The sequence below is a fragment of the Anas platyrhynchos genome, chromosome 19, assembly GCF_047663525.1.
Source record: "Anas platyrhynchos isolate ZD024472 breed Pekin duck chromosome 19, IASCAAS_PekinDuck_T2T, whole genome shotgun sequence".
NCBI lineage: Eukaryota > Metazoa > Chordata > Aves > Anseriformes > Anatidae > Anas > Anas platyrhynchos.
Window position 1 is genome coordinate 4616444 of NC_092605.1, and position 18273 is coordinate 4634716.

The 18273-nt window shown below is 36.9% G+C and overlaps 1 protein-coding gene and 1 long non-coding RNA gene across 5 annotated transcripts in view; one reads left to right on the forward strand and one right to left on the reverse strand.

Moving 5' to 3' along the window:
- Positions 1-18273, forward strand: part of LOC106015885 (uncharacterized) — a 332132-nt gene that overhangs the window by 143970 nt on the left and 169889 nt on the right. The window contains exon 7 of the long non-coding RNA XR_011804085.1: positions 14082-14173. This is a non-coding gene — a long non-coding RNA (uncharacterized lncRNA). The remainder of the gene's footprint in view (positions 1-14081; positions 14174-18273) is intronic.
- CA10 (carbonic anhydrase 10) overlaps positions 1-18273 on the reverse strand; it is a 200606-nt gene that overhangs the window by 109858 nt on the left and 72475 nt on the right. For all 4 annotated transcript variants that reach the window (XM_038165425.2, XM_038165424.2, XM_038165423.2 and 1 more), the window contains one exon: positions 11519-11661. In XM_038165425.2, the coding sequence (XP_038021353.1) occupies positions 11519-11661 (143 nt within the window). The remainder of the gene's footprint in view (positions 1-11518; positions 11662-18273) is intronic.

Genomic DNA, 18273 nt, shown 5'->3' on the forward strand with positions numbered 1-18273 from the left:
TTCTGGGTGCAGAGTTTCTCTCTCCAGCGTTCGAATCCGTCCCTTGGCAACATACCAGGAGACCTATTTAGTGGTATTTCTGCACTTCTAATTGAGCAATGCCTAGTAAATGGCCCCAGATGTGTCAAGTAGGGATTTACATCCCAGTCTGTCTTCAGGCTATAGGAACCATGGCAGACTGTCATTTTTAATAACACACTGAAAGAAAAGATCACGAATGTACATTTGCATCAAAAGCTGAAGTCACTCGAAAGTAGTTATTAATGTCCATCACATAAATAATATGCTTTACAAAACTAAACACAAAAATACACTTATATGGAGGGGCTCTGATAATATCAAAAGGGCATTTGTATGACTAAAAGTAATGCACGTTTTGATCCTTTTTTTTTTCAAAGGCTTCTTTGCACAGTACATTTGAATGCTATTTTGAGTAGAGGTCTGAAATAGTCCTAGATGAAATAGGACTAGATAAAATCCTTAGTTAAGGCTAAATCCTTAGTTAAGGCAAAGTGTCTTCAAAGGAGCTTTTATGTGCCACCTCAGCACAGCTGTACTGCCCTTGGCATAGCCCTGGAAGCTGCTGTGATCTAAATTCATCTCTGCGATGTATTTCTTTGCACTGTTTGTGTGGCAGGGAACAGAGGACTTCAGAATACAAGTAAAGGGATTTAATACTATCAGTGGCAAATTATAATGTTGATATGCTGCCGCCAGCTGCTTGCTGGGGCACAGTGGAAAGTATATGGGAGTAAAGGATATACACCCATTCCTTTTTCCTACATATCCCAAGGAAGTCACAATTTGTCCTCATTAATCCGTGCCCACTTTTCTCCTTCCTGCCCCCAACACCAATAAATATCTCTAATGGATCAATGTGGCAATGTGCCATCTAAGTAAGTGTATTCTGTGCAACACCCTCTTCTGCTGAACAGCTTCCCTGAGACAGGTGGCACTGAGCTGTTAAAAAAGTAAGTTAGAGAGCAGTCAATTTATTTTTTATTTTTATTTTTTCTGTGTGGTGTGTTACAGGCTAGAGATTAGCACTACTTATATTTATATGAAGTACATTTTCACCTTGGTACCAAAAGCAGTTTTGAAATAGTCAGACCTTGCAAATTCATAATAGTGACACTGAAACCAGGAGTCATCTTTCTTGAAAAAACAGAATTATCTTTTAATAGTCACTACAGATGCTCCAACTGTCTTGTGAAATGATCCCCTCAGGGAATATAAGCACCCATATGAACTTGCTTCAGATAGTTTTAAGTTATGATGGAAGTTATACTGATTTAAGTTAAAGATAACTTTCCAGAAGCCATCCCTTTAGCCATTTTAGAGCATTATTCAGAGCTGGGGCTAATGCAAGAGAGACAAAACATAAATTCAGAAAATAAACAGTTTATTGACTTTCCTTACAGATGATGTTGTTTCTTTAGACTGATGCTTTAATCAAATGTCTTACAGTGAGTTTCTGGATTCTGAAAAATTCTGGAAAATAGACTGCAGATGAAATCTTATGTGCTTGTTCACTTTTATTTGACTGCTGAAATAATGAATGATAGGATACAGCCTTTAGGAAAAAGGTGAGAGTCTCATACACGTACAGACAGAAAGATACATATAAATGTACTTATTTTTCTTTCAAGACAAATGTTGTAAGCTGAGATAGGAAAGACAAATTGGATTTTAGAGAAAACTCATGAAAATGAGACTGTTATGTATTTGGATTTTTCTACTGATGTACCAGAATTCTACACTTTCTTCTTTTATCCAAGTTTAGAAAAGGAGACATCAAAAAATGTTTCTTTAATCATCTTCTCTGTATTTGTCAGTTAAAACAGACTCCCCAGTGTTTTTTGGCAGACAAGTTAAACTTTTTTTTTTCAGTTTAGAAGCTAAGATTTCCATTGTCAGACTTAAATTGACAGTCTGGGACTGTTTATTGTTCAGGGACATGAGCAATAACTTGATAAAGAAGCTGGGTTTAAAACTATTTAGTTATAATTGCTTTCAGTTGAAAGGTACATACAATGAACTATTTATAAATTCAAACACTTACCTACATGACACAGAGGGCTGCCACACATCTTAGTAATAATACCATGAGCTATGATTTTCTGTCATTTTCTGTACAGGAACAACATATCCCAAATAAAAAAGGGCACATGCAAAGGATTATTTGCTCTTTCCAATTTCCTTGTACGGCTTGCAATCCCCTGTAATATATACTACCTCTTACATTAAAACAATTTCTTACCCCCAATTCATGTACTTTTTCTTCCCCTGCTTCAGAATCAGTTACTGATGGTATTTTCTCAGCCTGTTGAGTGACACACAGGTTAAATACCCCTACTGTTTCACCATCCAGTTCTCAGTTGGACAAGGAGCTGCTGATCACAGATGCGTTTTTAATTCTTAGACCACTAATTCATTGGTGGTAGACAACTGACCCCTGTTCCAGTTTTTGCCCCTACCCTTCTTTCTGGCATCAAATTCTAAAACACCTCGATTAATTCCGCTATCTATAAGCAAACTGCCCGCTTCACCCTTCAACAATCAGTGATTAACAGTATCAGGAGGAAGAACAATGAACTTGCACTTCTCTCTAACGCTCAAAGTTCTGAATGGCACATCTGACTACCACAGCAATTTGTGTTTCACCCTGACAGCAGTGTTATTTATCCTTGTCTTCACTAGCTTGCAGCAGAATTGACATGTGTCTATTATAAAGTCCCTACTCCAGTTGCAAGACGAGCAGAAATCCCTGACAAAACTATGATGGTTTCTTGCTTACCTTCAGTATAAAACAATGTAAGGAGATGCGACTGTGAGAACTGTTATCTGCTGTGCTTGAGACAAAAAAAAAAAAACAACTTTCAAAATCACCAGTCTTGCAATGATTTTGTGCTAATTCTCCGGCCACAGAGCGCATTTACTTGTCCCTAACTTTCTTAACTTTTATGTGAATTAACTGATGATAAATCAGTGTCAAACAGATTAGTCATCTCTTCATTGTTTCCTTAGCTGAGATCACTGCAACTGAACAAAAACATAGTTCATAGCTTTAACCATCAGGGATGAAAGTAAGAGTTAATGTACAAAACGAAAGAGAAACTTTTCTCCAGCTTCTTTAAGGGCCATGTCTGATTCCAGTTCATCAGGTGCTGGATCTCTTACAGCTCACACTTCACAGCTGCAGCCAACAGGCCACAAGCTATTGCTGTGCCTGCTGTCTGCGTAAGTCTTTGGAAAGCTGACTTAGCACCTTTCACCCACAGATCTTCAGCCAGAATGTATCTGCTGCCTACATGGGCAGCAGACACATAGCATACATCATAGCCTCCTGTTCCCACGTAGAAACTGATTCCCAGCTACACTCCATTACAGAATTCCAGAGCAATTTGTTAATCATCTTCAGGAAAAATGGCTTGAATATAAACACGTATTCGATGGGTGCAGGCTATGAATGCTGAATGGCTAACAGTCAGCCTCGCCACCAACTGCCCGCGATATAGAGCCAAGTGCATAGTCAAGGTAGTGCCTTACATAAGCACTGTTTGCTATGCAATATATTCACCTGCCAACTAGGAAGCTGCTGTTTGAGCTCACATAGGGGAATAAACTAATATTGAAATAAGAACTGAAGAAGAATTATTTATGAACAGTTCAAAATAATTCTTGTAAGTTCAAGTTGGCCTTACATTGATTACAAAGAGAAAAAAGAAAATCTGTGTTGGATGCTGTATAAATTATTCTCAAACATTTAAGAAACTGTTGCAATGCTGTTTTTAAACACAGATTACGTTAGCTACATTGCTGTGTAGTTATTTAAAATTCAGAATATATCACCTTCCTAAAGGACATTCATGGCACTGATAACAACATAACAAGTATCTCACATTTTCATATCTCACATACATAACCAGGGATCATGAAAGCTTCTTTCCAAATTGTAGTCTTTTGCCATTGAAAACAAAAAGTCATAAAACTTTGAGGCCAGGATTTACCAGGAGGGGAAGGTATGTGGATTCTCATTAGTTCTGGTTGGCATGGCAAGTGTTTTGCTTTAACTGACCTAGTGGAAGCTGAAAAATAATCTTACATATGCTAGTATCTTCTCCATATATCTTGACTTTGATATGATTCATTCCCATTTATTACATCAGGTTGTCTGTAAAAAGCATTTCTTTAATATTATTCCAAAAATATCTGCTTGTAAGAAAATATTATATTTTAATAGGTTTCAATATAATGTCATACATTAATTATTGTATGTTTCTAATGAAAAGAAAGAAAGGGAAGGAAAATGAAAGAAAAAGAATGAATCCGAGACCAGGAAATATATTTTAACAATGCTAAAGGACAAAACTGTATTCCATTTAAAGTATATAGAGTTAGGAGACTTGTACACCTTTACTGTGTGAGCAGTGCAAGAGAAAAAAAAAAGTCTTCAGCGTTTTCATATAGTGGTCATAGCCTCAAGTACAGAATCAAGTACAAAAACAAGATACATGGTACTTTTACTTCTGCAAGGTTTGAAATAAGCATCTAGGTTTATAAATAGACTTAAGAGCAGGATGAAATAAATCCAAATAAGATACTATCAAAATACAGCACTATGTATATTAGTAGATAGAAAAAGACCATTTAGAGAAAATTTGTACTTTTGAAAATTCCTTTGAAAATATCAAGATATTTAGGAATTGGAGCCCAGCTGCTACTCCAGCCACCGAGGTACTTCTCTCCAAGGTACTAGAAATTTGAAAGCAATTTATTTGAAGAAACAATTAAGGTAGGAAAAAAGAGAGCAGTGGGCAAGACCTATGGCTGGTGTCAGTTAGCTCTCCTTCAATAACAGCACTGACTCTTTAACCTTCTCATGGTTCTGCTGTCCAATGTCCACATCAGCAGATCCCCTTGATGTTTCAAACAACATCATAAATTTTATCTAGGGTTTCATCAAATAGTCTCAAACATCCTAACTACAATGTATGAGACGTATCTGTCCACACATTTGTTCAGTTAAGTTACTGCATGCTTAAATCAGCATACGAGAGGGTAGATTTGCCCCCTTCTTGTATACATACATATGGCGTTTTCCTATCAATGACATGGGAAGTGCATGCTATACATATTCCCAGGTTTTGCATAATTGTCTTTGCAAGGATACCATGGGTTGCTTTTAATTACTACATAACTGAAGCTGAGATACAGTTTCATGTATCATTTGAAAGATGCTGCTGTCAAAATTAGACATCCTGAGATCCAAACCAGGGTACCATATAGCTTGTGGAATAATCCCATTAAATCACTTCTTCCTGCCATATCTAGGCTTTCCTAGGAAATTTCCCATGGCAGACAAGTGAGTTTGTTTTATGACACTGGACAAGATTAAATGGCAAGAAGAGGAACTGTATTGCAGCAACAAAACCTCCTCATCTACTATGAAGAAGATGTAGATGTGCATTCCAGTGCTCTTTCAGGCCTCCTTCACGATTTCAGTGGTGTTCCACTGTTGTAGACAACCAAAAATTTAGGAAAACATATATGTGGGTTCCCACATATTCCAAATTAATTCAGTCTTAAGATGGAATCACTGAAGTGATAAGGAAGCAGAAGACCCTGCAAATAGACAGATCTAGCACCTAGATAAATGCTTTTTCCTAAGTACTTTTGAAAAGATACATTTTTTCCTGTTCTAAATAGTGACGAGGACTAACAAACAACAGTTATTTTAAACTGCTAGTTTCATTTTATGTTCACTTACAAATATATCTGAGAACACACAACACTGTAGAAGTATTAGAAATCACTTAAGCAGCAATACTGTATCACATTTTTTATTCATTAAAGTTTTTGATGTTTGCATCAGACTTCTGACTTTCTAAAGCCACTCTAAATCAAAACATCATATTAGTAAGCTCTCTACAAATTCATCACAAATCAGTTTACAGATGACATTGATGTCTTATTGCTATCCAGTCCTCCTGGACCATTTCTAACAATTCATTTTTTATATTCCTGCAGTGCTGAAATATGGTTCATACCAGTATCTGTCCTTTTAGTAATCACCAAAGCAAAGCTTGGCAGTTGTCATATATTGCACTCTTGAGAAAAATGCTAGTAATACTCTGAATTGATTGATCAGTGTGGAATCAGAACTAGCTGGCAAAGAAACCATTAGCTGATTTCAATTCATAAATCTCTTCTCTCCCACCCTATTTTAGTTTAGAAACTGCTAAATATTACCATTATCTTGTGATGCATAGGATGAAGCCATTATTTATAAATATATTAATTTAACTAATGTGTGATTGCATTCATTAATGTCCTTATAAGTAGGCAGACTTATGGATTTTACTGAGCAACTTTCATTTATGTACACTGAGCTATCTAACAGCCCTTGGCTAGCAGACATTAATCTGTTCATCTCCTTAGAGGTCAAAATCAAGCACAACATTCTTCCTTATCTTAAAAATAAAGTGATTTTAAACAGAACTTCACCTGCTGTAAACAACAGTTTAAGTCCTCGAATATGACCTAAAATGATTAGTAACACAGGGTGCTGCTTACGTGACAGGGTTTAATTAATCGGCAGGGATTCGCGTAATGTCTGAAGCAAATGCTGTTACTTAACATGTTTTAGGAGAAAAAAAAAAAAGGCCAAGAGCAGGTAAAAAAACTGCTAGTTGGTTAAAAAGATTTCTTGAAGAGATCTTAACATCCCATCAATAAAGCAAAGTGCACTATCCCCAAGAGCTTAAAAATCTAAAGGCAGAAGTGGCATACATGTAGTTGGAAGGTGAGTGTGAAATGACACACTGGAACTTACAAAGAACAAGTTTTGGGGGAACAAAGGCAGAGGTCTTGGAGAAGAGAGACTGCCAGTGCTGGTGAATGAAGGAGGAAATCCCAGCAGTGGACTAGCTCAGTGCAAAATGAGATATGTTCTTCTGCTACTAGTAGTAGTACACACGTGATGGTCCAGAAAGCCCTGCTTTGGAGACTGAAATCCGTTGTGCTTGCTGCCCAAATGGCACGTGCCTGCAGCAGCTCGGCAGTAAAGTTATTCTGTTGTGCTGTTGCTGGTTGCCTTGGTGCTTATGTGAATCCAAAGAAAAAAAGTAGAGAAAGTAAAACTGTATTTTCCTTTGTGACAGACCGGAGAAGTGTGATTTGCATATTAATAAGTGTTTGTATTGTTTATTAAAAAAGGGCTGTTTATCTGAAAAGGGTTGCATGTTAAATTCACTAAAATGGATAATCAAGAGACAAATCTGGGCCTGAGAGAGAGCTGAAACTTTGGGAGTTTCCTCAAAAGCAGCATTTCTTTGGGGGAATTTATCTGCATGTAAACTCATTAAGTATCTTGTGCTGAGATTCTGGATCTTGAAATCCAATTAGCTGTATCAATGATATTCAGCCTTGAGGACCTGAAAAGCCACTTTCTGAGGAAATGGAGAAGCACAAACATACAAAATAGCACAACACAATTCAGAATAACATCTGACTACTCTTGAATTGTAAATCGCGTGAGCTGATACTGTACTGCAATGGTTTAACAGCATATAAAGCAACATTCTGTTGCTCACTGGATCTTTATTGTGCAAATTGGATCAAAGGTATATTTGGTAAATTATATTTGGTAAATTGCATTGCAATCCCATTTGCTTCTGAATGGATTGGGAAGAAGTTTCTTCTCAGCCTCAGGTCAGATGTATAAACTCACCTGCTGTGTAACAGGCCACAGGCACCTGGTAGGCTGTGGAGTAGGAAGACAGTAATGTTCTTTCTTCATACTCTCCTTTTAGACCATTCCTTTTCTTTAGGAACACGAATATATATTTTTTTCCCAAGTGGTCTAAAAAATCGCAGGAATGCCTCAATACAGTTTACTAAAGTGTCTTCCACTACTAATACTAAAATAAACTCTCTGATGAAAGAGGCTAGAAAGGTGAGAACTTAAAAGTGGAATTCTGAGTCCTGATAAATTGAGTAATGCAAATGGTTTGGAACAGTTTTGGTCTGTTGTTGTAGAGATTGAGAACTAAACAGGTCACTGGTTTACAGAAACTAAGCAACATTCTACAGCCCCAAAAAATAAAGTCCCAAGAGAAACCAATGGTAGGGAATGAAAGAGTTTGGAGGAAATACTAAGTGTGTGAGCAAGTTGACCAGCTGTACATTACTTGAATTGCTCTAGACTGGTCTTGAATTTTGTTCCTGGGGTGAACATCTTCCATTCCTTCTTAAGTTAATTAAAAAAGTGAAGAACAGAACGTAGAAATGTGGTTTTCAAAATCAGAACTCAAAAACAATTTCTACTTTCATAGAAGAAATCTTTGTTAAAAATGCGAAGTTACTGTTTCAGGAGTAATTGGTATGAAAGCTTCCTTCCCTCTAGCTGCTCTCCTAAGGCATGACTCTTCCAGCTCCCTTTTCACAAGCTATGTATAATTTTGTCTCTGTATGCAACTACCTGTCTCATGTGTATTTAAGTTAGCTTATTATAACTTTGATTTGAAACCACATCAACCACCTTTTTTATTTATTCATCATTTTTCTTAGGATCGGTTCCATAAATTTTTTTAGTGTACAGCATAATCACAGTAAAGACTTGTCTCCGAAATTCCCTGGCTGCTATACCAATTGGTTCATTGCCCTGAAAACTGAAGTGCTTCAGCCCACATGAAACACACCTCAGTATTTAACATATAAAACACATTACCCCAAAAGTGAGCATAAATATACTACCTGCCAAATCAAGTCGGCACTGAAGCCTTAACTATGAGAAAAGATTTTTTTAAGGCATCAAATTGCAGTCTTTTCCTTAAAGGAGAATTTTGATTCAGCCATTTTAGAAATATCTCTAAAATAGATTAGCCATAACTAGAACAAATCCTGTTCTCATAACGTGATAGAAAGCTATCTCTGCTTGACAGCAGCAGGATAACATTTGTGAGTATGATAAGAATATCTCATTACTGATATAACATCTCCCAGGCCCTTCATGCTTCCGATATTTTATTAATAATCAGACATTTGCTTCATCCTGAACTGGCATAAAAACCAGTTAAATTCTTAGAACTGCTGAAGACATTAAATAGTCTGAAACTCCTTGCTTTGATTCACTGACAATGTGCATTAATTTTTTTCTTGACTATTGCATTATGTCATACTGTAGTTTGTAAATAACCTGAAAAATGTCATTCTTTACATAAATAGCAAAATTGATACAGCTCCTTTTTTGTATCAAAATGAAAAATCTCAATGCATTTCTGTGTAAAAAGCAAAATGTGCATATTCCCCTGAAATTTGGACCATAGTTGGGAGCATTACTGTCCTTCAGTAAGTAACAATAATACCATTTTCTCATTTCTCTGAGGAAGTTTGCATCAATTCTGGCCTATGTGCACGTGTACCACCAGAAGCTCAATGGGAAGTACAGAGCAAATTCCCATCTCGCGTTTTTTTTTTCCATAAAAAATCTAATTTGTCAAGACAACAGGAGAAGATAAATCATTTTGGAATAATCTTTTGTTAGAATCTCTGCTAGTTCCAATATTGTAAGTCACTGTGCTTTTTCATTTGCATTGCTCTGTGTTACAGAGTCTGAATAAAAGAACTGTCCACATAGAATCAGCAACAAATCTTTAAAATACCATTTTAAACATGCCCACGTAGGGGAAGAAACAAACAAAACAGAAAAATTAAAACTAATGATTGTTTCCAAGTGTACTAACAGGCTCTACTAGGAAAAAGATGTTTCATTTGTAAAATAATTTGAGAATTGAAAAATAGAAACCCTCCAGTGGGATGAACAGAATTGATACATCATTTTTTTGAGGATTTCTCTTAAGCTTCCATACTGTGAAAATATTCTTTAGTAAAATAATAATAAAATCATTAAGGATAATCAAATTAATTTCAAATTAATATTTCACTCAGCATGGTAATTTTGGAACAAAATGTATCTCAGAAATGAAAGTGGCTGATTCTTTCAGTACTAAAATTTGTCTGCACCCCTAATTTTTAGTACGTATAATTCTTTAGTAAACATAAAAGGGAAGAATGAATTGGTACCTAACCTCAGCAATGCAGAAAATCTTTTTAAGAACAATGTATGTAAAATGTCCCTAAATATGCTACTAGTATGAACAGGAGACTACTAAGAGTGAAACATGTTTGGGATCCAAATCTGCTTTCATTGTTTAGATTTCCTAACTTGCTACATTTTTTTTTATGTTATACACTGATATATAAAAGTCTTAATTCTGCTTATTAGCTCTGAGTCAGCAAGCAAAAATGCACATACTTGAGTGTTTTTAAAATTCATAGCCATAAATAATTTCTGGTGAATTACTTTGACCTATATGCATGTATTAGCACAACATTGCAATATCTGAGATGCAAAAACTTGTAGAAACATTACTGAACTTGAGTTTTTTACTACAATAAAAAGCTTGTACGAATTTTATCTTCTACCATAACTTAGATACAGTATAAAAAGATCTGAGGACCTATCAGTAGTGTTCTGGTGTGTACATGTACCTCAGACAACAATCTCTACCTGTTTGAACAGCATGTCTAGGTTCCTGAGCCACAGGTAGACACATTAGCTAACCCAAGATGACTGTGGTTGCACACCTCATTTTTTAAGATAAACTTCCCAAATCTGGTTAGGCAAGATAAGGTTTCTATATACAGCATTTAAAAAGTATTATTGGTCAGAAACAGAGCTTAACAAACTAGTCAGCCATGTCAGTCACTTTTCAACAAGGAATTACCATGCTGATTTTATCTGAAAAATATTATTTTAAGCTGAGAAAGTCTTTGTCAACCTATTGTTGCCATCCGATCCAATGTCTTTGGACATTTACTTATGATCTATTGAAATAAATGTCATTTTATTTTCTAATTAATGTATGTCCAGATATGTCCAATAAAAAAAATCTTCCTATGAGTCTAAGTGCCAATTCTCTCCAGATGACACAGAAACTAGTTTATTTTTTGAACATGTTTATCTGCTTGTCCAGTCATCTGATATGCATCACATAGTTCCCTTTATTTCTTAATACAAATAAAGTCATTCATCCCTTCCTAACATGACGTTACTGCAATGTGATACTGATTTAGATGAATAAAAGAAGGTTCTGGCCATCTTAAACAACACTTTTAGAATAATGGCTTTATAATGCCATTCAGGGTGAACACCAAATTTAATTATAAACACACAGTTTCTAAAAATGAGATACTTGTCTTCCAGACAGCAGAGTTTCATGTAATAGTTCATATGAAATTATAAATATGGGCTAGAAGACATCTGAAAATGTATGGTTGCTATCTCCCCAATGGTGAATGAAATTGAACAATTTGCAAAGGATTATGTTGCTCTTATTCTGCCTCAGATCCAACTGAGATAGAAGTGTAAATGCTTTAGAAATATAAAGTACAGCAAATGTTTGTAAGTCTATTAATGTCTTGTTTTTATACCAGAACATGATAGAACACATACCTTCCTTCCCCCCGTGTTTATGCGAAGTGGTGTTAAGAAGGGATCAAAAATCATATGGCTGGTTTCAATATTGACAGGTGACTGTCTTTTCCCAACGGAGCAAAGATTCCAAGCTGAGTTCACCAAACCCCAAAAGGAGGGAACTGTAAAACAAAAAAAGTGCAAGTTAAGAAAAGTCTGGAAAAAGTAGAGAAATACATGCAAGGCAAATAGCCAGACAATTAAACTTGCCATACTCTCTGCATGCACACATTGGAAGTGAACACTGGCAAATTCATCTAGCAATTGATATTTAAAACTTCCTACACAAAGACCAAAGCATATTGTTTCATATATTTTTGTATCAGGAAAGAAGGTGTATTGTTTTTGCCTTTATGAATGTACCTAGCTATAATCCCAGATTCAATTATAAATAGCTTCTTTGTTGCCAGTCTTATAGAATATTTACTTAGCATAGGTATGTGACTCATTTGTCCTTATGCTAATTTTACATACATACAATGTGTCATTGGACTGAAACCCTTCTGTTTTACTCAACTCCTTAAAAGTTTTTATATTTAGTAGAATTCATTAAAAAATACGGCATAATTGTAGGAGAAACATACAGTGTGATCCCAGAGAACAGGCCTGTTCTGTAGACAGGTTCTGTTCATTTCTATTCCATTCACCCAAGTCTTTCTTAAGTCAGAATTATGATCTAAAAAAAATCCTTGTTGGAAAAGCCATGCTCTGGTGGTGATAGTTCCTTCCCTGTATGTGCAATGGTTTGGGACATGGAGGAAGCCCTGATTTTTGACAAGCCGAGTTACTCTAAAAGGTTCTATGCCCCTGAGTGGGAAAGGAAGAAATGTGATCTGATTAGCTACGTACTGCTTCTCATCAGATAACCGCAGGTTGAAGGTTCATATTGTATCTAATCTGCAATTTACAGACAACGTCAGCCTCTGACTGGATGCTGAAAAAATCCTGACTAAATGAGCAATAAGCAACTAATAAAATACACGGAGACAGATTCAAACTTAGGTGTACACTTTATCCCTGTCTAAAGTACATAAGGCAACTTTGACTTTATCAGAATTATTCTGTGTGGTTTTGTGTAGCAGGTGGGCATTTCAGAGATGCTCATGTTGCTGTTCTTTGTTGGTTTTCCTTTTTTCTTTTTATGTTTTGTTGAAAGTTTTCATAACCTTTGAGCCTCCCAGCATTCTTCTAATCAACTGTGTGACAAAGGCTATAAACCCAGGCTGGGGGAAGGAGCCCGTGGCTGAGCCCTGGGGCAGAAGCACAGGTGTTTTGCCTAGAGGGTGGAGCTGCACACAACCCATCCCTGCTTATAAAAAGCCTTCTGGTTGCTACAATTTGCTGTTTGGAGGGCTTTGTAGTGTGAATACTTGCTTCCACCTGCAAATTTTAGTTATTCTAGTAAGAACCTGCATAGAGCGTTGCTTGGATTTGACCCAGATAAGTCCATTTGCATTGGACTTAATGCACTGGGAAGGTATTTCTTTGTGGGGAGACAGGAGGAAAATATCTTCTAAGTAGTGTAGCCTCAGGACAGTGGCTGATACTTGTGTTTTTGTGTTATGCTTTATAGAACAGATCATTTTTTTTCCCTCAAAGTTTAATGTTGACCCAATCGAAGTTTAATTTTAACCTGTAAGTTAGTATATAACTTCATGTCTAACTGTGCTACAAAAGTAAATAATCATTAGGATTTCTCAGGATGTTGCTTGCACAGCAAAGCTCTAGCTTAAGTATCTACACGGAAGCAATGAAAAGTGTTTTGCGGTGGAGTATCAGCCTATTGCTGTAGCTTACAAGCTGTTGTTCATAGATATTACTTCTTTTATAAAATTCCTGAAAACTCCTTTTTCAGTGAAAGCTTTTTATTTTTTTTTCCTACTCATCTCTAGTCTATGAACCTGCACTTCCTCTGTCTGCTCTACCAGTCAATTTCTACTTCCCTAGGAAACTTAGGTAACTTCAGGATTTTCCAGAGTATACTAAGCAAGAGTACTAATGCGCTGAGAATGAATAAAATAAATGTAGTACAGTTCAAAGTAAAACAAAGTACACTTCATTATTTGTCTGCCCCTTTTTCTTAAGGGAAATACCACAGGATCTCACTATGGATTTCATCAGAGAGAAAATCCCTCTTTATGCAGAGGCCTAAATTAAGTCTCGCTTAATCGAGATGATCAGGTTTACCTTGATAGATCCCACTGCGGTGTTAATTCAAACAAAACATTAATGATGAAACTGTAGAACTGTAGGTTCAAGAGAGAAAACATTTAAAAGGGAATATGTTACTGAAATGCTTTCTAAAAATCTTTTGAGCAGGAGTACTGTTGGTATTGTTAAAAGTGCATAGTTCTTTAGCAAGCATTTTAGAAACAAGCCTGATATGGTAAGGGCAATAAAATGGTAAGCTAAACTATCCATTATCTTCAAGTTTGTATTACTTACAGAACTTATGATGTAACTGAGATTGTCTCAGAAGAGCCATGATGGAAAATATCTTTTATGAGTGGATATTTCATAATGTCCCTTCTGGTCCTGACAGGGCAACTCTGTGTTCTGTGCACTGCTGGTCATGCTGGCCCACTGCTGGGAAGTCAAGGAGGTGGAGGTCTGACTTGATGCTGCACAGGAAAGGTTAGTCTTGTCACCTAAACACATAACTTTGTGCTGTTATTTTTGATGTCTTTCTAAATGCCTGGGTAGCTTATGCTTGAGCATCTCTTCAAGATGTGCTTGGTGCTATCTCTATTATATACGGTTGGATGGAAAGTACAGCAATGGTAAACTTTCCTCTGTGATCAGAAAGACTTCGCTTATGCTTCAACTGAAGGTTAATTAGGGAAGACTGACCTAAGACTGCACACCTAAGTTAACTAGTGGATGGGGATATCATGCAATATTAACGTCTAATTATATTTAATTAAAGTAATTAGTATTGCTGCTTAGACGCTCAAAGTAATAGAAAAGTATTCAGAACCACGATGGAAAATCCCAGCAGTATTCATGTAGAAAACCAAGGCTTAAATTAAATATAAGTACTGAATTAACTGATTAGCCTAAAGAAATTAGTAGCTGAATTTAGGAAAACACAGCAAAATATTCGTTATTCTGTTATTCCAGGTTAACTATCAGGGAACGTTCTACTAGAGAGTAGGTCCTTAATGAAACAGTACTTCCTTCATCACGATTACCTGCATTGTATTTCCATAAATATCTGGTCTTGTGTGAGTGGGAATACACTGCATCTTTGTGTGTGGACCTCTGAAGCATTTTTGACAGCAGCCCAGCTCCTGTGCTGTCCAGCAGCTGCTCTTATAAGTTAGTACGCATGCAGCCCACACAGTAGTTTACAATCTCATCTAACAAGGTTCTCCAGCTACTGGTCATTCTGCCAAAAGTTTTGGTGTATTGATTGTGTCATCTCTGCCTTTGTCTATAAATTCTCCTGAACTTCCACTGCTTGAGCTCATTTCTCACGAACATGTTACACAGATATGAGGTGACAAGTTTTTGCCTGACCAGTGTCATGCCTTCAGCCTTCTCATAACAGAAAGAAAATTGGATAAATTCAAAGTCTATTTACTTTGTGTGGTTGTGCACTACAGACAATGGGTTTTGTGTGTGTTATGTGGGGAGGAGGTGAGAGGATCACATTTTATTATACCTATGCAAAAATTGCTGACATACTTATTCATAGCCTGGATCTTATTGCAGCTGCTCGTTTTTTCAATTTACTGGGAACAAGTTATATTGAGATATATGAAGATGCTCTACTATCAGTGTGACACGATAGAATGAGGGATTCTGATGGCTTTCACCAAACCTATGCATAACAACAGTGAAATAATAGCAGCTAGAACAATAAAGTAAGGATTGAATGCAATTCTCCTAGTGATCACTACTGTGGATTTGCTTGAATAAATGCATCTCAAGAGGAAAAGCAAAGCAATGAATGCCAAGTGTCCGATAAGGATGCCCTTCTGTAGGTACAGTGAACTCGCAGATAAGTGTGATCATACTGTCTGTAGTGTGCGTTGGACATGTAGCAGTATGCACCTGTGTTACACAATCACAGAACGGCTGAGGTTTGAAGGGACCTCTGGAGGTCATCTGGGCCCTGCTCAGGAAGGGCTGTGCAGTACCAGGTGCACAGCACCATCTCCAGATGGCTTCCGAGTATCTGTAAGGACGTGGAGGAGGCAGTAGTAACAAATCTCCATGCTGTGAGAGGAGACGCACAAATTTTCCTAGTATGGGATCAGAGGTGCATGCTGTGTACTACATCTGAAGTATTACTTGATCTTCAAAAAAGATGCTAGATTGATAGGTCTAGATCATGAAAGGGTTGGGGACAGCTAAGTACTGTCTCCCAGTTTTTCTCTGGCACTGGAGGGCTTATTTATGAAGAAGCTTGGGTTCTGCCCTGTTCTCTTTCTGCACCTTGCTCTTAGCAAAGCCACAACAAGTCTAACTAGAACCTCTCTGAGGTGCTTTCTGAAGAGTCCTTGTGAGGCACTGGCTGAAAGAGATTTGGTCTAGCTTGGAGGAGAAGAGATACATCCAGAGTGGGGGACAACTCGGCACTTCTTGCACACCTGGCTCTGGGGGGCAGAGTGCTCCTGGGGCTCATCCTGTAGTAAGGCTGCTCCAGGTTGTCAGTTTGCTGCATGGAAATCCCAGATGTTTTTCATTCTGAAATGACTCTGTGACTCTCTGTGTGACTGCAAAGTTTTAATATCCAGGAAATATCTCAGTGTTTCTCACTATAGCTTCTGAGTTTAGAGTAGAACACAGGAGCTGTTCCAAAATGTTCCTTGTTGCCTCATGTAAATAGATGAGATGGAATTGCAGCAGAACAAATAGAGGATGTCTGAGAGGAAAGTGTGATAATAGATAATACTATACTGAACTTAGTATTTTCATATATAAATTAAAAACCCTTATGTAGTGGATTTTTGTGTAACACCTTTAAGAAAAAGATCTAAGTGGTAAAGTGGACACTGGGACTGCTGGAGTGTAAGCCAAACTGGGTGTTGTGTGTTTATTCAGAGCCTCTGTTTAAATAGGGTCAAGGAAAACTCAGTAAGCATCAACAAAAATGAAGAAAGCAGCAAAAGTAAGAGCATCCTTCAAAAAACGGTGTTCAAATAAGAAAAATGGAAAAGATGATAACTCTGACATGTTAAATATAAAACTAAAATAAGACAAGTCAAGAGAAGATATTGAAGAACAATTTGCTAAAGTCATAAAAACCACTAACAACTTCTCTCAAGTGTATGAGAGGCAAGGATCCTGTCAGAGTCTGTAGGACCAGCTGATTGTTGTAAAAGAAGCACATGAAAGATAATGTAGCAGCAAAGCTATATCAATTCCTCTCCTTATTGCTTACAAAGGTGCCAAGGGAGGTTCCCAGATGGGAGCTTGTTTATGGGGAATGAATCTGAGAAACTGTCTCAAACTTGAGCATCAGAAAATTACTTTCAGTATAAACTGACAAAATAAAAAAAATCACTGAGGTCAGTCAGAACTCTTGGATGAATACTGTGGTGACTTGAATTGCCTAAATCATCGCTTAAAATCTGTGCTGTTTCAGAGGATAAAAAGTAGCAAATAAGATCATATTTTTGAAGAGACTTAAGGAGTATTCGACTTGCAGGTCTCCAGACCTAAAAGCAAACAGGCACGTGGTATTAATTTCCACCTTTTCCCTCCCGACAGAGAACAGGACTGAAGAATTGAGCTATTTGTTCCAGAGAAACCCTAAATAGCAACTTGCTGGAAGCAAAAGGAAATATTGTTTAATAGTTGTTTATTTTTCCCAAGGCTTCTGCTACTGATCACAGTCCATTATAGGAGATGAGATCTAGACAAGACAGGGAAGTTATCTGTGCTACACTAAGACTGTAACTTTCTCCTTGAAATTTTCTCAGCTTTCAAGAGCACAGATTTTGTGAATTTAAGTTACTCTAGAATCCACAAGTTTAAATAAAAGGAGTCAACTTATTCATGCAGCAGTTCTTGTTTATATATTTAAGCTTTAACATCAGCCTTGGCAATAGCATGAAACACAATCAGATTGTATTTGTGCAGCAATTATTCTTGCCCTGTGTAATTACTGGTCCCTCAGATAAAATCTCAAGCTACTTTATTGAAGCTGGGAATTGAAACCACAGAGAGAATCAGCTATCTATGTACATCAATAAAGCAGTCCATTAATTATTTCCACCTACTCAACTTGAAGAAAATTACCATACTAATGCCTCTGGATAACCACATGACCTGCTTTGCTTCTACATAAAAGCCAAATGTAAAGTCATAAAGGCTTTGAGAGATAAATCGGGGACACTAAAGAAATGACAGAGTATAGAATGGCATTCATGTAAGTAATTGGTCACAGAAATCTCCAGACCGCAGTAATATCAGACAGTATCATAATGGCTTCAAACTTGAGAACTGAAAGTATTCCGATTTCTTTTTAACAAGCAAAAAGTTGATAGCTGAAATAGATCACTGAGAATAAGACAGCACTGCCATTATCGAAAAGAAATAAATTTCTTCACTGCTAGATCTTGAAACATATCAAAAAGTAGGAATCATGAAGAACTCAGCAGCAGCATACTAGTCGTTCCATCCTGGTCTGTTCAAATGTCATCTTCCCTTTGTATGGAGGATTCTCAATGACAGGAAAAGTTCAATAGCTCCACTGGCTAAATGAGGGGAAAAAACTAGAAAGG